Source organism: Sciurus carolinensis, chromosome 1 (assembly GCF_902686445.1).
Source record: "Sciurus carolinensis chromosome 1, mSciCar1.2, whole genome shotgun sequence".
Classification (NCBI taxonomy): domain Eukaryota; kingdom Metazoa; phylum Chordata; class Mammalia; order Rodentia; family Sciuridae; genus Sciurus; species Sciurus carolinensis.
Window position 1 is genome coordinate 176,477,987 of NC_062213.1, and position 19,603 is coordinate 176,497,589.

General features: G+C 41.6%; 1 protein-coding gene across 1 annotated transcript in view; it reads right to left on the reverse strand.

The window, feature by feature from the left end:
* Positions 1-19,525, reverse strand: part of Szt2 (SZT2 subunit of KICSTOR complex) — a 51,585-nt gene extending 32,060 nt beyond the window's left edge. Inside the window, 7 exon segments of the mRNA XM_047549747.1 lie at positions 3,980-4,086; positions 4,497-4,638; positions 5,744-5,875; positions 10,067-10,237; positions 10,515-10,688; positions 11,166-11,291; positions 19,425-19,525. Of these exon segments, the coding sequence (XP_047405703.1) occupies positions 3,980-4,086; positions 4,497-4,638; positions 5,744-5,875; positions 10,067-10,237; positions 10,515-10,688; positions 11,166-11,291; positions 19,425-19,451 (879 nt within the window). The 5' untranslated portion in view covers positions 19,452-19,525.
* Positions 19,526-19,603: the final 78 nt, after the last annotated feature.

The following is a 19,603-nucleotide window of genomic DNA, read 5'->3' on the forward strand; positions in this document are numbered from 1 at the left end:
CCCTCCTTCCTCCATTCTTGTCCCCCTCCCACCCCCAACTATGTGTAATCATCCACTTATCAGCAAGATCATTCATCCTTTGGTTTTTGAGATTGGCTTATCTCACTTAGCATGATATTCTCCAATTTCATCCATTTGCCTGCAAATGCCATAATTTTATTATTCTTTATGGCTGAGTAATATTCCATTGTATATATATACCACAGCTTCTTTATCCATTCATCAATTGAAGGGCACCTAGGTTGGTTCCACAATCTGGCTATTGTGAATTGAGCAGCTATGAACACTGATGTGGCTGCATCTCTGTAGTAGCTCATTTTAAGTCCTTTGGGTATAGGCCAAGAAGTGGGATAGCTGGGTAAAATGGTGGGTCCATTCCAAGTTTTCTAAGGAATCTCCACACTGCTTTCCAGAGTGACTGCACTAATTTGCAGCCCCACCAGCAATGTGTGAGTGCACCTTTTCCCCCACATCCTCGCCAACACCTATTGTTGGTTGTATTCTTGATAATCACCATTCTAATTGGGGTGAGATGGAATCTTAGGGTAGTTTTGATTTGCATTTCTCTTATTACTAGAGATGTTGAACATTTTTTCATATATCTGTTGACTGCTTGTAGATCTTCTGTGAAGTGTATGTTCATTTCCTTAGCCCATTTGTTGATTGGGTTATTTGTATTCTTGGTGTAGAGTTTTTGAGTTCTTTATATATTCTGGAAATTAGTGCTCTATATGAAGTATGAGTGGCAAAGATTTTCTCCCACTATGTAGGTTCTCTCTTCACATTGCTGATAGTTTCCTTTGCTGAGAGAAAGCTTTTCAGTTTGAATCTATCCCAGTTATTGATTCTTGCTTTTATTTCTTATGCCATGGGAGTCCTGTTAAGGAAATCTGATCCTACGCCAACAAGTTGAAGATTTGGATCTACTTTTTCTTCCATAAGATGAAGGGTCTCTGGTCTGATTCCAAGGTCTGTGATCCATTTTGAATTGAGTTTTGTGCAGGGTGAGATAGGGGTTTAGTTTCATTCTGCTGCATACGGATTTCCAGTTTTCCCAGCACCATTTGTACAACAAGGTTATCTTTTCTTCATTGCATATTTTTGGCACCTTTGTCTAGTATGAGAAAATTGTATTTATTTGGGTTTGTGTCCACATCCTCTGTTCTGTACCATTGATCTACCTGTCTATTTTGGTACCAATATCACGCCACTTTTGTTACTACTGCTGTGTAGTATAGTTGAAGTTCTGGTATTGCAATGCCCCCTGCTTCACTCTTCCTGCTAAGGACTGCTTTAGCTATTCTGGGTTTCTTATTCTTCCTGATGAATTTCATGATTGCTTTCTCTATTTCTGTAAGGTACATCATTGGTATTTTAATTGGAATTGCACTGAATCTGTATAGCACTTTTGGTAGTATGGCCATTTTGACAATATTAATTCTGCCTATCCAAGAACATGGGAGATCTTTCCATCTTCTAAGGTTTGCATTTCTTTATTTAGTGTTCTATAGTTCTCATTGTAGAGGTCTTTCACCTCTTTTGTTAGATTGATTCCCAAGTATTTTTTTTTTTTTTTGAGGCCATTGTAAATGGGGTAGTTTCCCTAACTTATCTTTCCGAAGATTCATCACTTATGTATAAAAATGCATTAGATTTATGAGTATTGATCTTATATCCTGCTACTTTCCTGAATTCACTTATGAGTTCTAAAAGTTTGCTGGTGGAATTTCCCGGTTCTTCTAACTATATAATCAAGCCGTCAGCAAATAGGGATAGTTTGAATTCTTCTTTTCCTATTCATATCTCTTTAATTTCTTTGGTCTGTCTAATTATTCTGACTAGAGTTTCAAGGACAATGTTGAATAGAAGTGGTGAAAGAGGGCATCCCTGCCTTGTTCCAGTTTTAGGTGGAATGCTTTCAGTATTTCACCATTTAGAATGATATTGGCCATGGGCTTAGCGTAGATGGCCTTTACAATGTTAAGGAATGTTCCCACTATCCCTACTTTTTCTGTGTTTTGAGCATGAAGGGATGCTGTATTTTATCAGATGCTTTTTCTCCATCGATCAAAATAATCATGTGATTCTTGACTTTAAGTCTGTTGATATGGTGTCACAGTTGTTCTTAATCCTGTACCTTCTTCTTAACACTGGCCTCCTTTCCTTATGGTAGTCATCATTACCTTTCACTTCAGAGAGAAATGGGGCCTTTGGTAGAATTTATGTACACCTTCACTTGTATCTTCTAGCTCAAAGAAAGAAATGACACTTGCCTGCTGTGAAAGAATACCTCAATCTGTTTCTAGAGCCAATGTCTTGTCAATTTAGGGACTTTATTCCATCAGGTTCCCTTTTCTTTCCCTTTTTTCAACCTCCTCTTCAGTATGGCCCCTTAGAACCTACCTTAAGTCTCTAGTTTAAAAAAACAAACCAAATAGAATAAACACCCTTCCTTCTGTCCTGTGCCTTCCTCTGGCTACCATTCTCTCTTGTTCTCCACTTGATTTGAACAGCCAAATTTCTTGTGTCAACACTTTTATCTATTTCCTTCTCTTCTATCCACAGCAATAATTTCCCTCACAACCTCTTCACTAAAATGGTTCTAAAAAGGATCCCAGTGATCTAATTACTACGTCCAAAGGTCACTTCTCATTCGTCATCCTACTTAATCTTTCTCAGCATCTTGCAATGTTAACTACTCGTTTGTTCCAAAACCTCTGACTTCTCTGACATCAGAAGCTCCTGGGTTCTTGTCAGATTATTTTCCTTCATTCCTTGTTAAGTCTTCTAATAATGGTGTTCCCCAAGGCTCTTCTGGGACACTTCCCTCTTCTCAATTACCATCTGTAGCCTGACAGATCTTCAATTTCTATCTCTCATCTAGCTTGTCTCGAGTATCAGGATCTGCATATCCAACTGTTAACGGTTATGAATAGCAGCCATTTCACATGTAATTATGCACTCTGCTCTGTACTTTAAAGGCACGATCTCACCCATGGAGGTAGGTACTCTTATAATCTCCATTTATAAATGAATCCAATCTAGAGGTGAACTGGTGCGTCCAAGGTCACAGAGCTAATAAATACAGCCAAAATTCAGAGTAGGCATGCCTAACTCCAGAGGCAATGTTCTTATCTACTATACTGTGTCCAATCACAGGAACCTCAAAAACAACATACATGAACCTGAACAAAACATACACTTACACAAAATGTCCTCACTCCACCCCAACTACTTCTCTTTCCATTTGCTCTGCATGCCACTCAGCAGAAACTTGGAGACACCCTTAACTTCTCTTTCTCCCTCACCTGTCCCTCTATCTTGTGAATCCCAAGTCTTATTGACTCCACCTCTTTTATTTTCTCAACCCTCTTGCCCCTCAGTTTCCTAATTTAAAGCCCTGACCCTCTCACTTGAACCACTGCAATTAATTGTCTCCCTGCCTCTACTCCTGCCTTTGACTCAGCAGGAAGAATGGCCTTTACAAAATGTAAACTCATTTAGTGATTTTTCTTCTATATATCTGTATCACCCACAGAATTGTACTTAAACTTCTTAATACGGCAAAACCAGCTTCAAGTCTACCTCTGTAGTCTTACTTCCCATAGCTCTTGCCACCTGCCCTGCAGACCACCAATCCAAATCAGTTGTTCCCTAAGTATGTCTTCCTGTCCCTTTGCTTAAGCTAGTTTGAGCTGGTTTTTAAACCCCTGAAATCAAAACAAAAATAACTAACCTAATGGGGTAGGTAGGGCTGGAACTGACTCAGATTCTTTTTATTTAACATGCTGTCTCCAAAATCCTAAAGAATGGGGACAAAAATGAAAGTCCTCTCCCGTCATTGCTATCTATGCTGCTCTAGACATGACACCTTCCCCCTCCAGACATCTTCACTTGGGAAATCTTACCTGTAAGAAAGTGACCAGTCACACCTGACTGTGAGATACCCAATTCCCTCTCCTTCCTAGAAAATGCTCACCTGCACAAAGGAACAAGCCACAGTACCACTGCGAAGCTGATTCAGTAGTGTCTCACAGACAGCAACATCAGGGACGCTGGTCACCCCATCTGTGATCACAATGATACCTGAGGCGGGAAATAAGACTCAGACCTGCAGCACTGGCCAGACAAAACTAACAGGGAGGCACCCAATGGACAGGGCACTGAAGACCTCAGTGTCCACCCACCAATGTGTTTTATAAACCTCTAATACCTTTCCTTTTCTCCTCCCCTCCTGCTTCTTTCTCTTGATGCTAGATCAATCTCCCCTAGGTGATGTCCTTGGAGTTCCACTCCTTTCCACTAGGGTCCCTGATGGTTGTCAGAGCTGAGGGTACTCAAGATACACACTAGTGCAGACTTGTATTTTGCAAACAATGAAACAGGTCCTCTTCCCTGGGACCCAGTGATCACCAGGAACCTCTATCTTTGACAATATCCCCCCACCCTTCCGGAATCCCCATTTCCCCATTCCCACCAACATTCTTTCTACTGACCTGCACTAGAATTTGAGGGCAGTAACTGCAGTGCCAAGATGCCCTGACGAATCATACTGACCAGCCCAAGATCAGCTGTCACCATGGAGACTCCTACTTTCCGGCCCAAGGGCTCCCCTGAGTCTGGAGACTGGTCTTCTGCCTGGCCCCAAGTTACAGAAAAATTAGAATAGGACAGGTTGCTTTGCTGCCTCACCCACAGCAAAACCAGAATTTATATTTTTTCTTATTTTAAATTTAATTAATATTTATTTAATATTTATTTGAGAATTGAATCCAGAGTGCTCTACCACTGAACTATGTCCCTAGTTCTTTCACTTTTTATTTTAAGACAGGTTTTCACTAAATTGCTGAGGCTGGCCTTGAAGAGTGATTCTCCTGCCTCAGTCTACTAAGTAGTTGGTATTATAGGAACACCCCACCATGTCCAGCTTCTTCTTTTTCTTTCTTTCTTTTTCTTGAACTCAAGGCCTTACACTTGCTAAGTATGTGCTCTACCACTGAGCTACAACTCCAGCCCCCAAACCAGAACTTACAGCCCAGTATTGCCCAGGTCTAATCATGTGAAGACCCCAAGCTCCCCATTATGCTGCTGAGTCCTACTGTTCTCCCTTCTACACATGTGCTGAGCTGCTGAACCTCATATGGGGAGGAAGTCCAGCACCAAAAAACCACTGGCTTGTACTGAGGCAGGGCTTCTCCACCTTTTGCTAAGAAGAGCCTTCTTGATCTGGCTAACTAGGTAGGTGTCCCCTTTCTCCCTCACTGCCCATGGGTGTCTCTCCCAAAGCTGTGTGCTCACTATGATGAAATATTTTATAAACAATTCAATTCCATTCCAGTCAGCAGGCACACAGAACTGCTACTGACTTACCTGTTCACTTTTAGAGTATCCAAAGCAATTCTAATGAGCCCAAGTAGCTTTATCCATGATTATTTAAAATACTAACTTGAGATCAAAGTCACTTATGATCAGCTTCTCAGATCCCCATTGGAAGAAGATCCCAGATTGAAAAAACACAAGCAAATGGCCTTTACCTTTTCTCCCTCCAAGAATCTGAGTCACTGTCCTCCAGAAGGAAGCTTGTTGTAAGTGTTCACTAGCTATCTGTCCTTGTTGCACTCTGCCCTGGCTCAGCCCTTTTCTGCCATCCTTCCCCTCTCTAGGTGGATCAATCCTCCTCTCTGCCCTCCACCCTTACCTACTGTCTTTCGAAATGGCCTCTGCCCACTTCTCTCCCACATACCTGGCTCTGGGGATCATACTGCTGCTGCAGCATGGCAGCCACCTTATCCTCAAAGAGGCAGAGCTGCTCATACACCTGCTGAAGGAATGCTTCCCTCTGGGAAGGGTCCAAAAGGCAGCCCTGAACCAGCACCTGAGAAGCACAAGGGAAAGATTGAAAGACCAAAACGGGATACTGGCCCTTACAGACCTCTGCTCTCGCCATTTATTTGCCATAGCTCCCTCCAGGCAATCCTAATTTCCCACCCAACCAGGATTCAATGACTCCACTCCTCCGCCTCAGATCCACTTCAGCAATTCTTAGCCCAGGTACATGGCAATCCTGTGCATAGTCCCAAAACACTGTCATCTTAATCTGGGGTCACAATGTTTGCCTCTGTTTAGGGTCTTCCACCCTGGGCTTCCCCAGTCTCCCACATGGGGGCACCATAAGATCTCCCAGCTCCTTCCATATTGGGCTTTGGTATGTCACCTGTAAACTGCCCACCTCAGCCCAGCAAACCTGGTTTTACTCATTTCTAAGTGTGCTGGAGGTTACTGCTTCTTTTGGACTCAAAATGTTCTTCTTACTTTCCCCATGAATGTTCCTACCCTCAGCAGATAACTTCTACCCCTCTTCATAAAGGAAGTCAGACAATAGGAACTCCCCACTGACCCTCTCCAGGAAATCCACCCCTCTGAGAATTCCCCTCGAGGTCTACAACATGTTTACATCTATCCATGTTCTTGTTCTCCCTTGGAGGCTCTGAAGAAAGGGTTCTTCCTCCTCCTCTTTTCCCCTAAAGCTAATCTCTCTCCATCTTTTCATAAACCTTTGTCTCTCTAGGATCTTCACTCTCTCTCCGTAGATTCATTTCCTTCTACTTCAAACATAAATAAATGCCCCCTGTATACAGGCCTGTAAGACCTTGTGGCGGACCCCAGGATCTCATCCCTCTTTCCTCTTCACACTCCTATAACCTGTCCTTCATGTTCACTTATTCTCCCTGACCCCTGCCCTCCTGTGGAACAACTTCTACTTCTTCACTCCCTATTTCAGAATGGGCAAGGGGGTAGGGACAGCCATGGAGGGAAAGTGGGACACTGTCCCACTCTATACAGGCCTGTGAGAAGGTAAACAGAGAAGTAGCAGGAACTGGAGCAACAGAAAGATGAGAAAAAAAAGTTCTTATATGTATTGTTCACAAGAGATAAAATTGTGATAACACAACTGGCCAACAATAAGGTGCTGGTTAAATATTTCAAGATAAAACAGGATAGAAAAGTAAGTTAAGGAGTAATTAAAATAATTTTCAAAGAATATTTCATGAATGTGAGGGTGATCTGGTTGTGACATTGGTCACCCCATTTATCAGCAGGATTGATTCAGCTGATCTGGCTGGCTAGGCAGGTATCCCCTTCCTCCCTCCTTTCTCCATGGGTGTCCCTCCCAAAGCTGTATGCTCAGTTTAAGAGGAAAACCATTCTTCAGTCAAGAGTATATGAGTAGCTGCATTTCCCTGCTAGAATAGAACCTCCAAACAAGCTCTCAAAGAAAATTTCATGACATGGGACAATGCCTGTATTATAAAAAAGCAGGACACAGAAGTCATATGTCTGGAATGCACCTGATAGTTCTCTTTCTCTCTTTAAATAAAGGGATGGTGGTGGGGGAGAATCAAAATATACTCACTAGACTAGAAGGAAATTTCATAAAATGTTAACAATATTATTTTGGAGTATTATGTTATAGGTGTTTTGTTCATTTTTTATTGCTCTTGTGGCACTGGGGAATAAATACAGGACCTTGCACATGCAAGGCAAGTGCTCTACCTATGAGCCACACCCCCAGCTCTTTTTATTTTTTGAGACAAGGTCTTGCTATGTTGCCCAGGTTGGACTCAAACTTGGCTATCCTCCTGCCTCAGCCTCTGAAGTAGCTGGGAGGTACACACTACCATGCCCAACTCTTTATATTTAATATGGCTTTCAAATATCCAAAGGACATGAATTATAAATAAATTCAACTTAACTTTGTTTTTCTTTTCTCTCTCTCTCTCTCTTTTGAGATACTGGGGATTGAGCCCAGGGACACTTTATCACTGTGCTCTAACCACGAGACTTCACAAGCCCTTTTTATTTTGGTACAGATACTAAATTGCCCAAGCTGGCCTCAAACGTAGGATCTCCTGCCTCAGTCACCCAAGTAGCTGGGATTACAGGCTTGTGTCATCATACCTGGTAACTTTTTTTCTTTTAGAGTTGCATGATATACCCTGAGGAACCACAAAGATGTGGCGGCTGGCTTGGAGGTGGCTAGTGGCCCTGGGAGCTTACCTAAGGCAATTCTCTTCTTCCCCACAGCTACTGTCCTTGTTCAGGTCTCATTCTCTCTCCCAAATGGCAATCATTTTCTGTTTAGTCTCCTTACATCCAAACTTTGTCTATAATCCATCCTCCACACTGGCCACAATAAGTATGATCTTACCTGTGTACAAATATGATTCTGTTGCTGTCCATTCAAAACTTTCAGAGGTTCCTCTAATACCGATGGCTAATTATCTGAAAAGCTAACATTTGTATATTTTCTCTGTGGCAGGTTCTGTTCCAAGTGCTTGCCATGTATTAATCCAATCATACATTTTGGCCAGGCACAGTGGTGCATGCCTGCAATCTCAGCAGCTCGGGAGGCTAAGGCAGGAGGATTACAAGTTCAAAGCCAACCTTAGCAAAAGTGAGGCACTAAGCAACTCAGTGAGACCCCGTCTCTAAATACAATACAAAATAGGGCTGTGATGTGGCTCAGTGGTTAAGTGCCCCTGAGTTTAATTCCCAGTACCACCTGACTCCCAAAATCCCCACTTTGGAGGAAAGATACAGATGCACAGAGAAGTTAAGTAACTTGTTTAAGGGTACACAGTCAGTATATGTACTGCCAGGTAAACATAGGCAATGACCCAGAGCTCTTAATTCCTCTATAGAATAAAGGACAAAGTCCTTAGCCTGATATTCAGAGTTCTTCCTAACTGACCCCCACTTCTGTCTCTGGTCTTTTCTGTACCACCACCTTCTCATATCCAAACGTTATTCTATCAAAACTGAATAACATGTACCTCCCTAAAACACCTGCAATCAGGAGTACAGTTTAATAGCTATGTGCCTTTGCTTTTGCTGGTCTTCTCTTTTTTGAACAGTTAACCTCGGTTCTTTCTTCAAGACTCAGTTCAAATACTGCTTTGTCTAAAGGACTTCCCTTGTCACTGTCCCAGGCGATGCTCCCTCTTGGTGTTTCCACAGTACCCCAGTCATAACTTATTAGTGCCCTTATCTTGTTCAACTTCAATATCTGTTTCCCCCTCTGAATATTCAACTCCTTCCATCAGGACAAAGACAGTATCTGATTCATCTGGGTCTCTAGAACCTAGCTTGGGCCTGGCACAAGTCAGTCTTCAGTGTTTGCCAAGCAGAACGAAGTTTTGAGTGATTACCTAACACCCATGCTCCCTCTGCCTTGGCTATCAGTACTTGCAAAGCCTGGCCTCTGTTTGGGGATGTGGCCCATAACCACCAGGCTAAAAGTTGTCCTAGGAGAGCACTTTAAACTGGGACAAAGGGCTGAGAGTCCCTGCCCTGGGATCTGGCATGTACCAGTTGTGTTGCTGTCTACTTTAGACCTTCAGATCCTGTTCTTGGCTTCTGTCTGTCTCCCAAAAAAAGTTTGATGGCTAAGGTGACAATACAGCCAGCAGGGACAGTTTCAGGATAAGCCCCTACCAAGGAGTTGAGCTTAAAAGCAGATGAGGGGAAACTGGGCCAATGCTTATCTAAGCCTAAAACAGATATTCTTGTAACAGACTTGGCCATTCTCCAAAAGGAGTGTCTTGCGATAGCCTGCTTGTGTGGTGGATAAGCACTGTAATTATCTATGTGGTCAGCATTATACCTGACGGTTCAGAGGCCCTCAGAGAAAATGACCCTTTTCTGTCCTTAAAAAAAATTACATTTCTTAATATCTATAATAATTTGAAATCACAAAATATTCCAAAAGATCATCTCCTGGGGGGTAGTACAAAGAGTTAGTACAAGAGAAACCATCTGACAAAAGTAAAGAGGGGAATGAGACAGGCATTTGTCTAATCAATGTCAACTGACCCATCCTTGGAAAGCATCTTTAAGGCAAGAGGAACTAGTTCTTTTCAAGGGGACAGAGACTCATGAGAATGACTAAGAAACAGGTTAGAGAAACCAGCAGAGCTGGGGACTTGACAGTAGAGACAGAGTAAGTACTTAGCAGATTATTGGAAATCTGGTCTGAGGATAGAAAGCTGGAGAGAGGATGCACTACCTGGTGGGACTGCAGGCCAATGATCGAGGAGTAGGCCTGGATAGTTACGTAGATCTCAGGCTGGAAGTTGATGCAAGATCCAGGCACTCGGAATGGCCGAAGCAGCCCGCCCAGGCAGCGTGACAGGGCATGGAAAACTTCATCAAACAAGATCTCCCCTGTGGAATCATCCTGAGGGCAATGCAAAGACACTCTCTCAAGGGTGCCCAAAAGCAACCCTAAACAGAGGGCAGAAACAAGCAGCTTCCATGAGTCAGTAGGACCCTCAGCTTATGACTAATCACACCCCTAAATATATTGCCACAGATGGAATGGGACTGTCTTTTAACAGTCATCATTCCTTTATAAGTCCATCTTCTTCCCACAGTGGTTGGTTGGGATCCTTTCTCTCCTCTTTACCCCTTACTCCTCCATCCCTGCTTTCCAGAGTCTCTCTCAAACTGCTTACCACAATGCCAGTAGATGGGCTAAGGTCCAGCTCAATGACAAATCGATACTGCCAAGCCAGGAAGGTAACCCGGGTAGAAGGTACGAGGAGGAATGGCCTAGGGACGACTGGTTCATCTGGCTGCCACCCGGGAGGCAGGATGCTGAGGACTTCCAACTCCTGCTCAGACTGAAGCTGAAAATTAAGATGGAGATAAGAAGAAAAGGATCAGGAAAGAGTGGCTGCTTTCTTCCTAGAATCCCATTTTTGGCCACTGATTAGCCGTGAGACTGTACAAAAGGTACTTAACCTCTTTAAGTCTCAATAATCTCGTTTGTAAAATGGAAATAATCCTAATTCCAATCTAAAGTGTGTTAGTGGATCAAATGTTATGAAGTGCTCCCTAGACTTGCCTTTAATACACAAAACTACCCATAAACTGGCTCTGCTTCCCATAAACAATCGCCTACTCTTTCCCCCAATTATCTGGAAAAATTATTAATCAGATCTCCCTTAGGAGATCATCTTTTGGGCAAAGTCACTTGACCCCGCTCCCCTGAAATTCCAACTCAGAGCTCTCAGAGTTAGTCTCCCCTCCTGTCTGTTTTCAGCACACTTCAACAAAACAAATCCTTCTGGGTCAGCCCCTCATGCCTGTCTCTTAGGCCTCACCAGCAACTCCTGAGGTGTGGCCTGCACAGTTTGATGCAGATGACTGAGAAACCATGCCAGGCGAACATTTCTGGAGATTCGATAATCCTTTTTCATTAACAGGAACACCTGCCCAGCTTCTTCCACCTAGGAACAGAGACATTAATAAATCTGAAAGAAAAGGCACTGAGTTTCAGCATATACAGACCCTGTGCAAGTTATGTGTCAAGGGACTGACACTTTGAGAGCAAGGCAGCAAGTTCACCCCTGCCACCATGCAAAGTGTTACCAGCAAGTCAAGTCTCAACCCTCTGTTCCCATTCACTCTGCACAGACCTCCATAAAGATGAAATGACCTTTCCACATTTTCCACATTATGTTTCCACAACTTTTTTTGTTTCTTTTGGTACCAGGGATTGAACTCAGGGGCACTCAACCACTGAGCCACATCCCCAGCCCATTTTTATATTTTATTTAGAGATATGGTCTCACTGAGTTGCTTAGCACCTCACTTTTGCTGAGACTGGCTTCTAACTTACAATCCTCCTGCCTCAGTCTCCCAAGTCACTGCGATTACAGGCATATGCCAACCACACCCTGCTCCACAAATGTTTAATGCGAATTTCTCCTATAATCTATAATCTTGAGGGCAGGGATTGGGTCTTGTTCTATTTTTTGTGCCTTTGTACTTGGCAAATTGATTCAAACTCAATGATTGTTACATGTATGTCAAACAGTTTCTCTTGAGTCTTAACAATGGCAGGCCCTAAAGAAATAGTCACTAAGTAAATGGTCAGTATTCCAAGTGAACATCTTGAAACCAAACCTCTGTGGGTCACAAATTCCACTCACATACCTTTCAGTTGCCCACATTCTAGTTCCTTTCCTCTATGGTTTCAGATGGGGTCACTTCAACAATGTCCTAACAAGCTTCAGTTCCTTTGCCCAGGCCCTTTTACTATACAAGCCCTGCCAAAGTCTTGAGTTGAGATGAATGCAACATTCTCCTCTGTTCACATGTATATCATGGTAGCTATACTATGACAGGAAAAAACTGTCACCTTGCCAGCAGTGCCAACTCTAGCAGGCCTTTACCAGTCCCTTGACTTCTCCCTCGTTGGGTGCCTTCCCAATTCCCCACAGAAGGTTTTCCAATCTCGTAACTCCTACACTCCCAGCAGATAACTTGCCTACCTGTTCACAGAGGAAATAAGGATCAACTGGTCTGAGCTTCCCCAAGTCTTACTCCCTTACTTTTGCTTGTCCTAGACAAATCATACATTTCTCTTCTTGTATTCCTGCCTAGTAAGGGGGCGAGGATACTAGCTCCAAGGGCTGAAGAAAGGGTGGTGGAAAAGAAATGAATAGAAGCCAACGGCTACCTGTTAAGGAACATGATGGCAAAAGGAAGCAAAGATGTATTCCCCCCCATAGTAGGGAAATATGCAGAGGAGATTGAAAAGGCCCTGAAAATGCATTAAGGAAGGGTGCCCAATGTCAGAGAAGAGCATGGATAGCAGAGATGCAAGGGCTAAGGATGTAGAAAGTCTTTCTTCTTTTGTAAGACAGAAGGCAAGGATAAAAAGAAACAGAAGCAGATACTGGAAAATAACAAAGGTGACAGTGGAATGGGAGAAGGAACTCACATCTCCTGGACACCTACATTGTCAACAGCACTCTGTAGATGCTAAGTGCAAGAATTTCAGATTCAGACAGCCTGGGCTTGAATCCCAAGCTGGCTACTTATTAGCTGTGTGATTATAGAAAAAGTACTTGATCTCTTTAGGTCTCAGTGTCCTCATTAGTACAATGGACATAATCCTAATACCAATCTAAAGTGCTGTTATGTGGACCAAGGGAAATCATGTATATGAAAGTGCTCAGCACAGTGTCTGGTCCTGAATAAGAACATAATAAAAGTTAACTGTTACAAATTATCACCAGGCTCTGTACTACATTTTTTTTTTTGACTAAATAGTAGGCATAGGGGTCAGAAGTCAAACCAAAGCATAATGAGCACATCAAATGATGAGCAAAGCTCTTCTACTGAGTGACAAATGGATAAAAATGGAATGTTTTGATGATAGGCTGGTGGCTCTCATCTATAATCCTGATCACTCAAAAGCCTGAGACAGGAGGATCACAAGTTTGAGGTCAGCCTAGGCAACTTAGTGAGATCCTGTCTCAAAATGAAAAATGAAGGAGAAAAAAAAAAAAAAAGAGCTGGGCACATACCTCAGTGGTAAAGCACTCTGGGTTCAATCCCCATTACCACAGGGGAAAAAACAGGCGGGAAGCTGACCATCTCTGAGTTAAGAGCAGAAAAGATTTCAAACAGTGATAAGAAACAACATGATGGAATAATAAATAGAAAGGATGCTTTGAGGGGCTGGGGCTGTAGTTCAGTGGTAGAGTGCTTGCCTCACATGTGTGAGGCACTCACTGGGTTCAATCATCAGTACCATATAAAAATAAATTTATTAAATAAAGGTATTGTGTCTTATCTACAACTAAAAAAAAAGAATGCTTTGACAAAATCAGCTAGACAAAAAGACAATTTAAACACTGATATGACATGACTTCATATTATTTTGTGTTAGGTCTCTAAAATCATGTTAGGAAATACTACTATTGCACTGCTTCCCAACACTATGCTGAGGTAGGTTCTTGCTAGCATTTTATTGTATTTAAAAAATTTTTTTTTTTTGGTACTAGGGATTGAACCCAGAGGTGCTTTATCACTGAGCTATATCCCCAGCCCCTTTATTTTATTTATTTTGAGACAGGGTCTCACTAAGTTGCTGAGGCTGGCCTCAAACTTGTGATCCTCCTGACTCAGCCTCCAGAGCTGCTGGGATTACAGGCCTATGTCACCCCTACCAGCTCATGCTAGCATTTTAGATTTTATCCTTAAGGGTAAGGTCAACCCCATACAGGGTTTTGGAACTCACTCTGGCTACCATGTGATTCAGAAAGACTCCCTAAAAACAAAGGGAGACGGTAGTGACCTAGACAAGAGCTATTCAAAGTAGCCATTCTTGAACTGTTTCCCATGGGATAAGTAGTGCTAGAATGCAAAGTTACCACTGCCTTTCACTGAAGAAATCTTATGAAAAGGAAAAGGAAAAAAAAAAAAAAAAGAAGTTAGCTGAATTAAGCAATGAGTTTACTTGCATTTAAAAAGGGTCTTTAACTGGGGATATAGCTGGTAGAGTGCTATATCTCAGTTGGTAGAGTGCTTGCCTTGCATGCACAAGGCCTTGGGTTCAATCCCTAGGACCAAAAAAAAAAAAAAAAAAAAAAAAACACCAACCTAGAAAGGGTCTTTAGGATAAGACAGACAAGAAGGAAGCTAGTTCATAAGGATAAAATGGAAAGCAAAAATATTGATTCCCTGCTTATCAAATTTACCCTATAATGGAGGACAAAAATACGAATCAAATAATTACTCTATTGTAATATTACAATGTGAATAAGTGCTTCAAAGGATAAAAATGTGCAAGTAACAAAGTAACCTGATCCAGTTTGGGGACTTAGGAGAAAGGGATGCTGACGATTGAGCACGTTTTACTAAGTGGGGAAATGGGGGTAACCCAGATAAAGGGTGGAGGCATCTTCTTGAAACTAGGAACATCTGCCTAGCTTTCTTGCAATATTCCCTCTTAATATATGATCCTTCAAATGTCAACTGAATACCCGAAATCTCCTAAGTTCTCTTCACATTCAAGATTTACTTTATCAGAACCAGAAGACTTAATAATTTAAGCAGGTACAATGATGTTTTTCAAAGTGAGATCCAAGGACCCAGATGCATTAGAATTGTCTGAGATGTCTTATTAAAATGCATCTTCAATTCCTGGGCACTAACACAGACCAACCAAATTAAGAGTTGACAGAGCTCAGGAATCTGCATTTTAAAAAGATCCCCAAGGGAGCCTTCCAAATTACTGTAGAGAATCCTTGAGTTAGTTGTGTTTTCACAGCACCCACATTCAGATGGAGCTTCACATCCCAGTATTAATTCTCCTCAAGTTTGAAGTGCATCACTCTTAAAGTAGACTTCCAAAGATGATAAAGCAAGCTTTTGGGGTTAGAGACATGAATTCAAATCTGGTTCTATAACTTGCTCTCTAGGTGATCTTGGACAGGTTACTTAATTTTTCCAGACCTCAATTTCTTCATTGACAACATGTGGATAAGAACATCGTCATGAGGATGTTGTTGCAATTAGGTAGGAGAGTCAGAACAATGGTAGAGGAAGGCGATCATTCTTTGGAATATTTATTGAGGTCTACATACCATTTGTATCAAGATGAATAAAACATTACCAGGCAGTGTGCTGCATACCATGTATACAGGATGAATGAAACACTGTCTTGCTGTTTCCAGGTTCTTGTACCTGTCCCTTTGAGATTAACGTCTGGACTATTTTTTGAGTCTTTTCTAAACCATGTGCTGTCTTCTGTTCACAGACTCCAAAAAATAATCTGGATTCCCCTAGCCCTGAACTGTCTGACATCTCCTTAGTATTATACTTATGCCAGCTTCCTAATCCTCTAGTGTAGCCGCACACTGAATCTTCTCCATCCTTATCTCTTTCCAATTCTCCACATTGCTCAGGTAAGAGCATGCACTCTAGTTTTAGAGAACCTGGGACTAAATGCTGGTTCTACAGTTTATTAGCCGTATGGCTTTGGCACAGAAACTTAAACTCTCTGTGCCTCAGTTTCCTCATCTGTTCATAGGGATAATACTAGTGCCTATATTGTGGGAAATTTTCTGAGTATTAGATACTTAGTAAACTCAAATGTCATTCCTCTGAGACTTTCAGATCCATCCACCCTCAATCTCTCAAGGAAGTAGATTAAATACCCTAGTTAAACATCCTCATTTGTTCCACTGCAATACTTGTTATCATAATTCAATGTTTATTTATTCCAGAAAGATAGGGAGTATACACACTGCACAAAAGTTATCTCAAAGTGGATCAAGGAATTAGAATTAGCCCATAAACTTTGTAACACCTGGAAGAAAATGTAAGATCAACACTTCAAAATATAAGGGCAGGCAACAACTTCCTCAGTAGGACTCCTAAAGTTCAGAAATACCACCAAGAATTAATAAGTGAGATGACATGAAATTAAAAAGCTTTGCATAGTAAAGGAAACAATGAAAATGTGATGAGAGAATCTCTAGGAGAAAATTTTTGCTAGCTATTCGTGACAGAGAATTGATATACAGAATACATAAAAAACTCAAAAAACTTATACCAAAAAATTAACAAATGAACTAAGTAGGTACTTCTCAAAAGAAATACAAGCCAGGCAAGGAGGCACACTCATGTAATACCAGTGAATCAGGAGGTTGAGGCAGGAGGATTGCAAGTTTGAGGCCAGCCTCAGCTACTTAGGGAGACCCTGTCTCAAAATAAACAATAAAAAGGACTGGGGATGTGACTCAGTGGTTAAGCTCTCCTGGCTTAAATGCCCAAATTAAAAAAAATATATATATCCAACAAATAAATGGAAAACATGTTCAATATCTAGCAATTAGGGAAATACAAATCAAAACTACACTGCAATCTTATTTCACTCCAGTTAGAATGGCAGCCATCAAGAATACAAACAATAATAAATGCTGGAGAGGATGAGGTGAAAAAGGAAGTTGACACTCTTGGTGGGATTGTAGATTAATACAACCACTATGGAAATCAACATGGAAGTTCCTCAAAAGACTAGGAAAGGAACCACCATATGACCCAATTATACCACTCCTCAGAACTTATTCTAAAGAATTAAAGTGATCATACTATAATGATACATGCACACCCATGTTTATAGCTGCACAATTCACAATAGCCAATTAGTCTAGGTGTCTGGTCAACAGAATAAGGAAAATGTGGTATACACACACAATGGAGAAGAATGAAATTATGCCACCTGCAGGAAAATGGACAGAATTTGAGAGAATTACGTCAAGTGAAATAAGCCAAATTTGAAAGTCAAGGGCCAATTCATTTTCTCTCATATGTGAAAGACAGAGGGGGGAAAAGGAAAAAAAAGGTGGTGGTGGGAATCTCATGAAAACTGAAGACAGACCAGTAGAACAAAGGGACCAAGGGAAGAAAGAGGGAAGGGAAAAGGGAATGAAACTGACCAAATTATATTATCACATTGTGTACATGTATGTAACAAAGAATCTCACTATTATGTGTAATTATAATGCACCAATAAAATATGGGGGAAAAGATAGGGAGCACATCTGTCTTACACCTCTTTGTATCACCCTGATGCTTAGTAAAATTCTGAGTCCATAGCAACACCCACAGAATATGATGAATGAATGATTTCCTAAATCTGACTAGGCACATTTTTTGTACTGGGATACTAATATCCTCTAAAAGCATTTTTTTTTTAATGTTCAGAGGCAGAATTCTTTGCTTCCTTTACCTTCTGAAATAAAATTTTCAGAAAGCAAATCAAGAACTTAACAAATATAGGCTGAAAATTTAGATCAGTGGTATAGTGCTTCCCTAGCATAGAGGAGAGCTTGAGTTTGAACTCCAGCACTGAAAAAAAAAAAAAAGGAATTTAATAAATGCTTAACTTCGGGTTGTCAACTATCTTTTTTCTCTTTTTTCACTTCCTTAAGTGGCTATTAGAAAAATTAAGATTACATATGGGACTTATATTACATTTCTATGAGACATGATTATTTTAGCTCTCTGCCTAAAAGGTATATTATACTTCCCCATGATATCCCTCAATGTCCTCTCATTTTAACATATATGGGAACATATTCCAATTTTTCATGTTTTTTTCAGTATTAATATTTTTGATGCACGGTATACACCATTACCCTCATGAACATGTCTGATTCTTTTAAGTAGGGCATAGTTTCCTACAACCAACCACATTTAATGTTGGGTGTCATCACAAGAAAATTTCAATGAAGTAGACATTTGCTATTCTGTGACTACTTTATTATCTATGCTGTTAACATTATGGTTAAAAAGAGAAGGTCTCTACATCGTGTACAACCATAGAAACGAAATGCTGTACCCCATTTGTGTACAATGAATCAAAATGCAGTCTGTAAAAAATAAAAAAGTAAATAATTAAAAATAAATTTTAAAAAAAGAGAGAAGATCTGACTGGACACAGTGGCACATGCCAGTTATCCATGCTACTTGAGAGGCTAGAGAAGAAGGATCACAAGTTCAAGGCCACCCTTGGCAAGTTGGTAAGATCCCGTCTCAAAATAAAAACACCAAAAGGGCTGGGAGCTGGGCGCGGTGGTGCCTGTAATTCCAGCAACTTGGGGCACTTGAGGCAGGAAGATCACAAGTATGAGGTCAGTGTTAGCATTTCAGACCCTTGGGCACTTAGAAGACCCTGTTTCAAAATTTAAAAAATAAAAAGGGCTGGGGATGTAACTTGGTGGTAAAGCATCTGTGCTTTCAATCCCCAGGACCAAAATTAGGATAAAATAAAATAAAAAGGGCTTGGAATGTAGCTCAGACATAGAATGCCCCTGTGTTCAGTCCCCAGTACTGCAACAAAACACAGTATATATGGGGCCGGACTAATTATTTTGGAGTTCTAGCCAAAACACTCACTAGCTGTTAACTTTATTACTCTTAACAGCTCTGTGTTTCAGTTTCTTCAACTGAAACATCAGGGATGATAATGGTGTTTACTTCATAGTGTTGTGAAAACTGGTATCAGTAAAGTGCTTAGGAAGTTGCCTGGCAAGTAGTGAAGTATCCAGCAAGTAACGACTACTATTTGTATCCTTATACACATCCCAGACTTGCCCAAGGTTGCAGAGATAGCTAAATAGCAGAGTAAATACCGGAACAAGGTCTTACTCCTAGTCAAATATTTTTGTCCCTTGAAACAAAAGCTGCTTTTTCTAAAAGCAGAGCCCTAGAACTAAATTAACGCATGCTGTTTATTGCATTTTAACATTTGAAGAATGTAGAAGCCGGCAAAAGCAGTCTACCGTCGTGTTGCCCATTTAAATTGAAACAAATAATCAAAACAAGTTTTGATAATACCACTATCATTAGGTCAAAGGGTCGGCGACACAAACGAAATTTCAGTAAACAAAGCAAAGGAATCCTCTAGTCGCCCCAGGAAATTGCGGACCAGAGAGAGCTGGTTTCTGGGCTGCCCTGGCCCGGCCAAGGCTGCGCAGGAGGAGGCCAAAGCCACACCTGCTCCTCGGACCCTCCCCCTCGAGTCTCCAGACCCAAAACTGCGCCCGCCCGTCCCTCACCTCCGGCTCCGGGCGCTCCGAGGCCATCACACAGCCCTCCAGCACCGGCCCGGGCCAAGGAGGATGTTCCACACTTGACCCCTGACCTGTCTACCTCCACACGCCCAAGAAACCGGAAGTCGATGGGAAGGCCGAGCTCTGGGCTTTCTGATTGGTGGATGTCGCCCACTCAGGGGCGC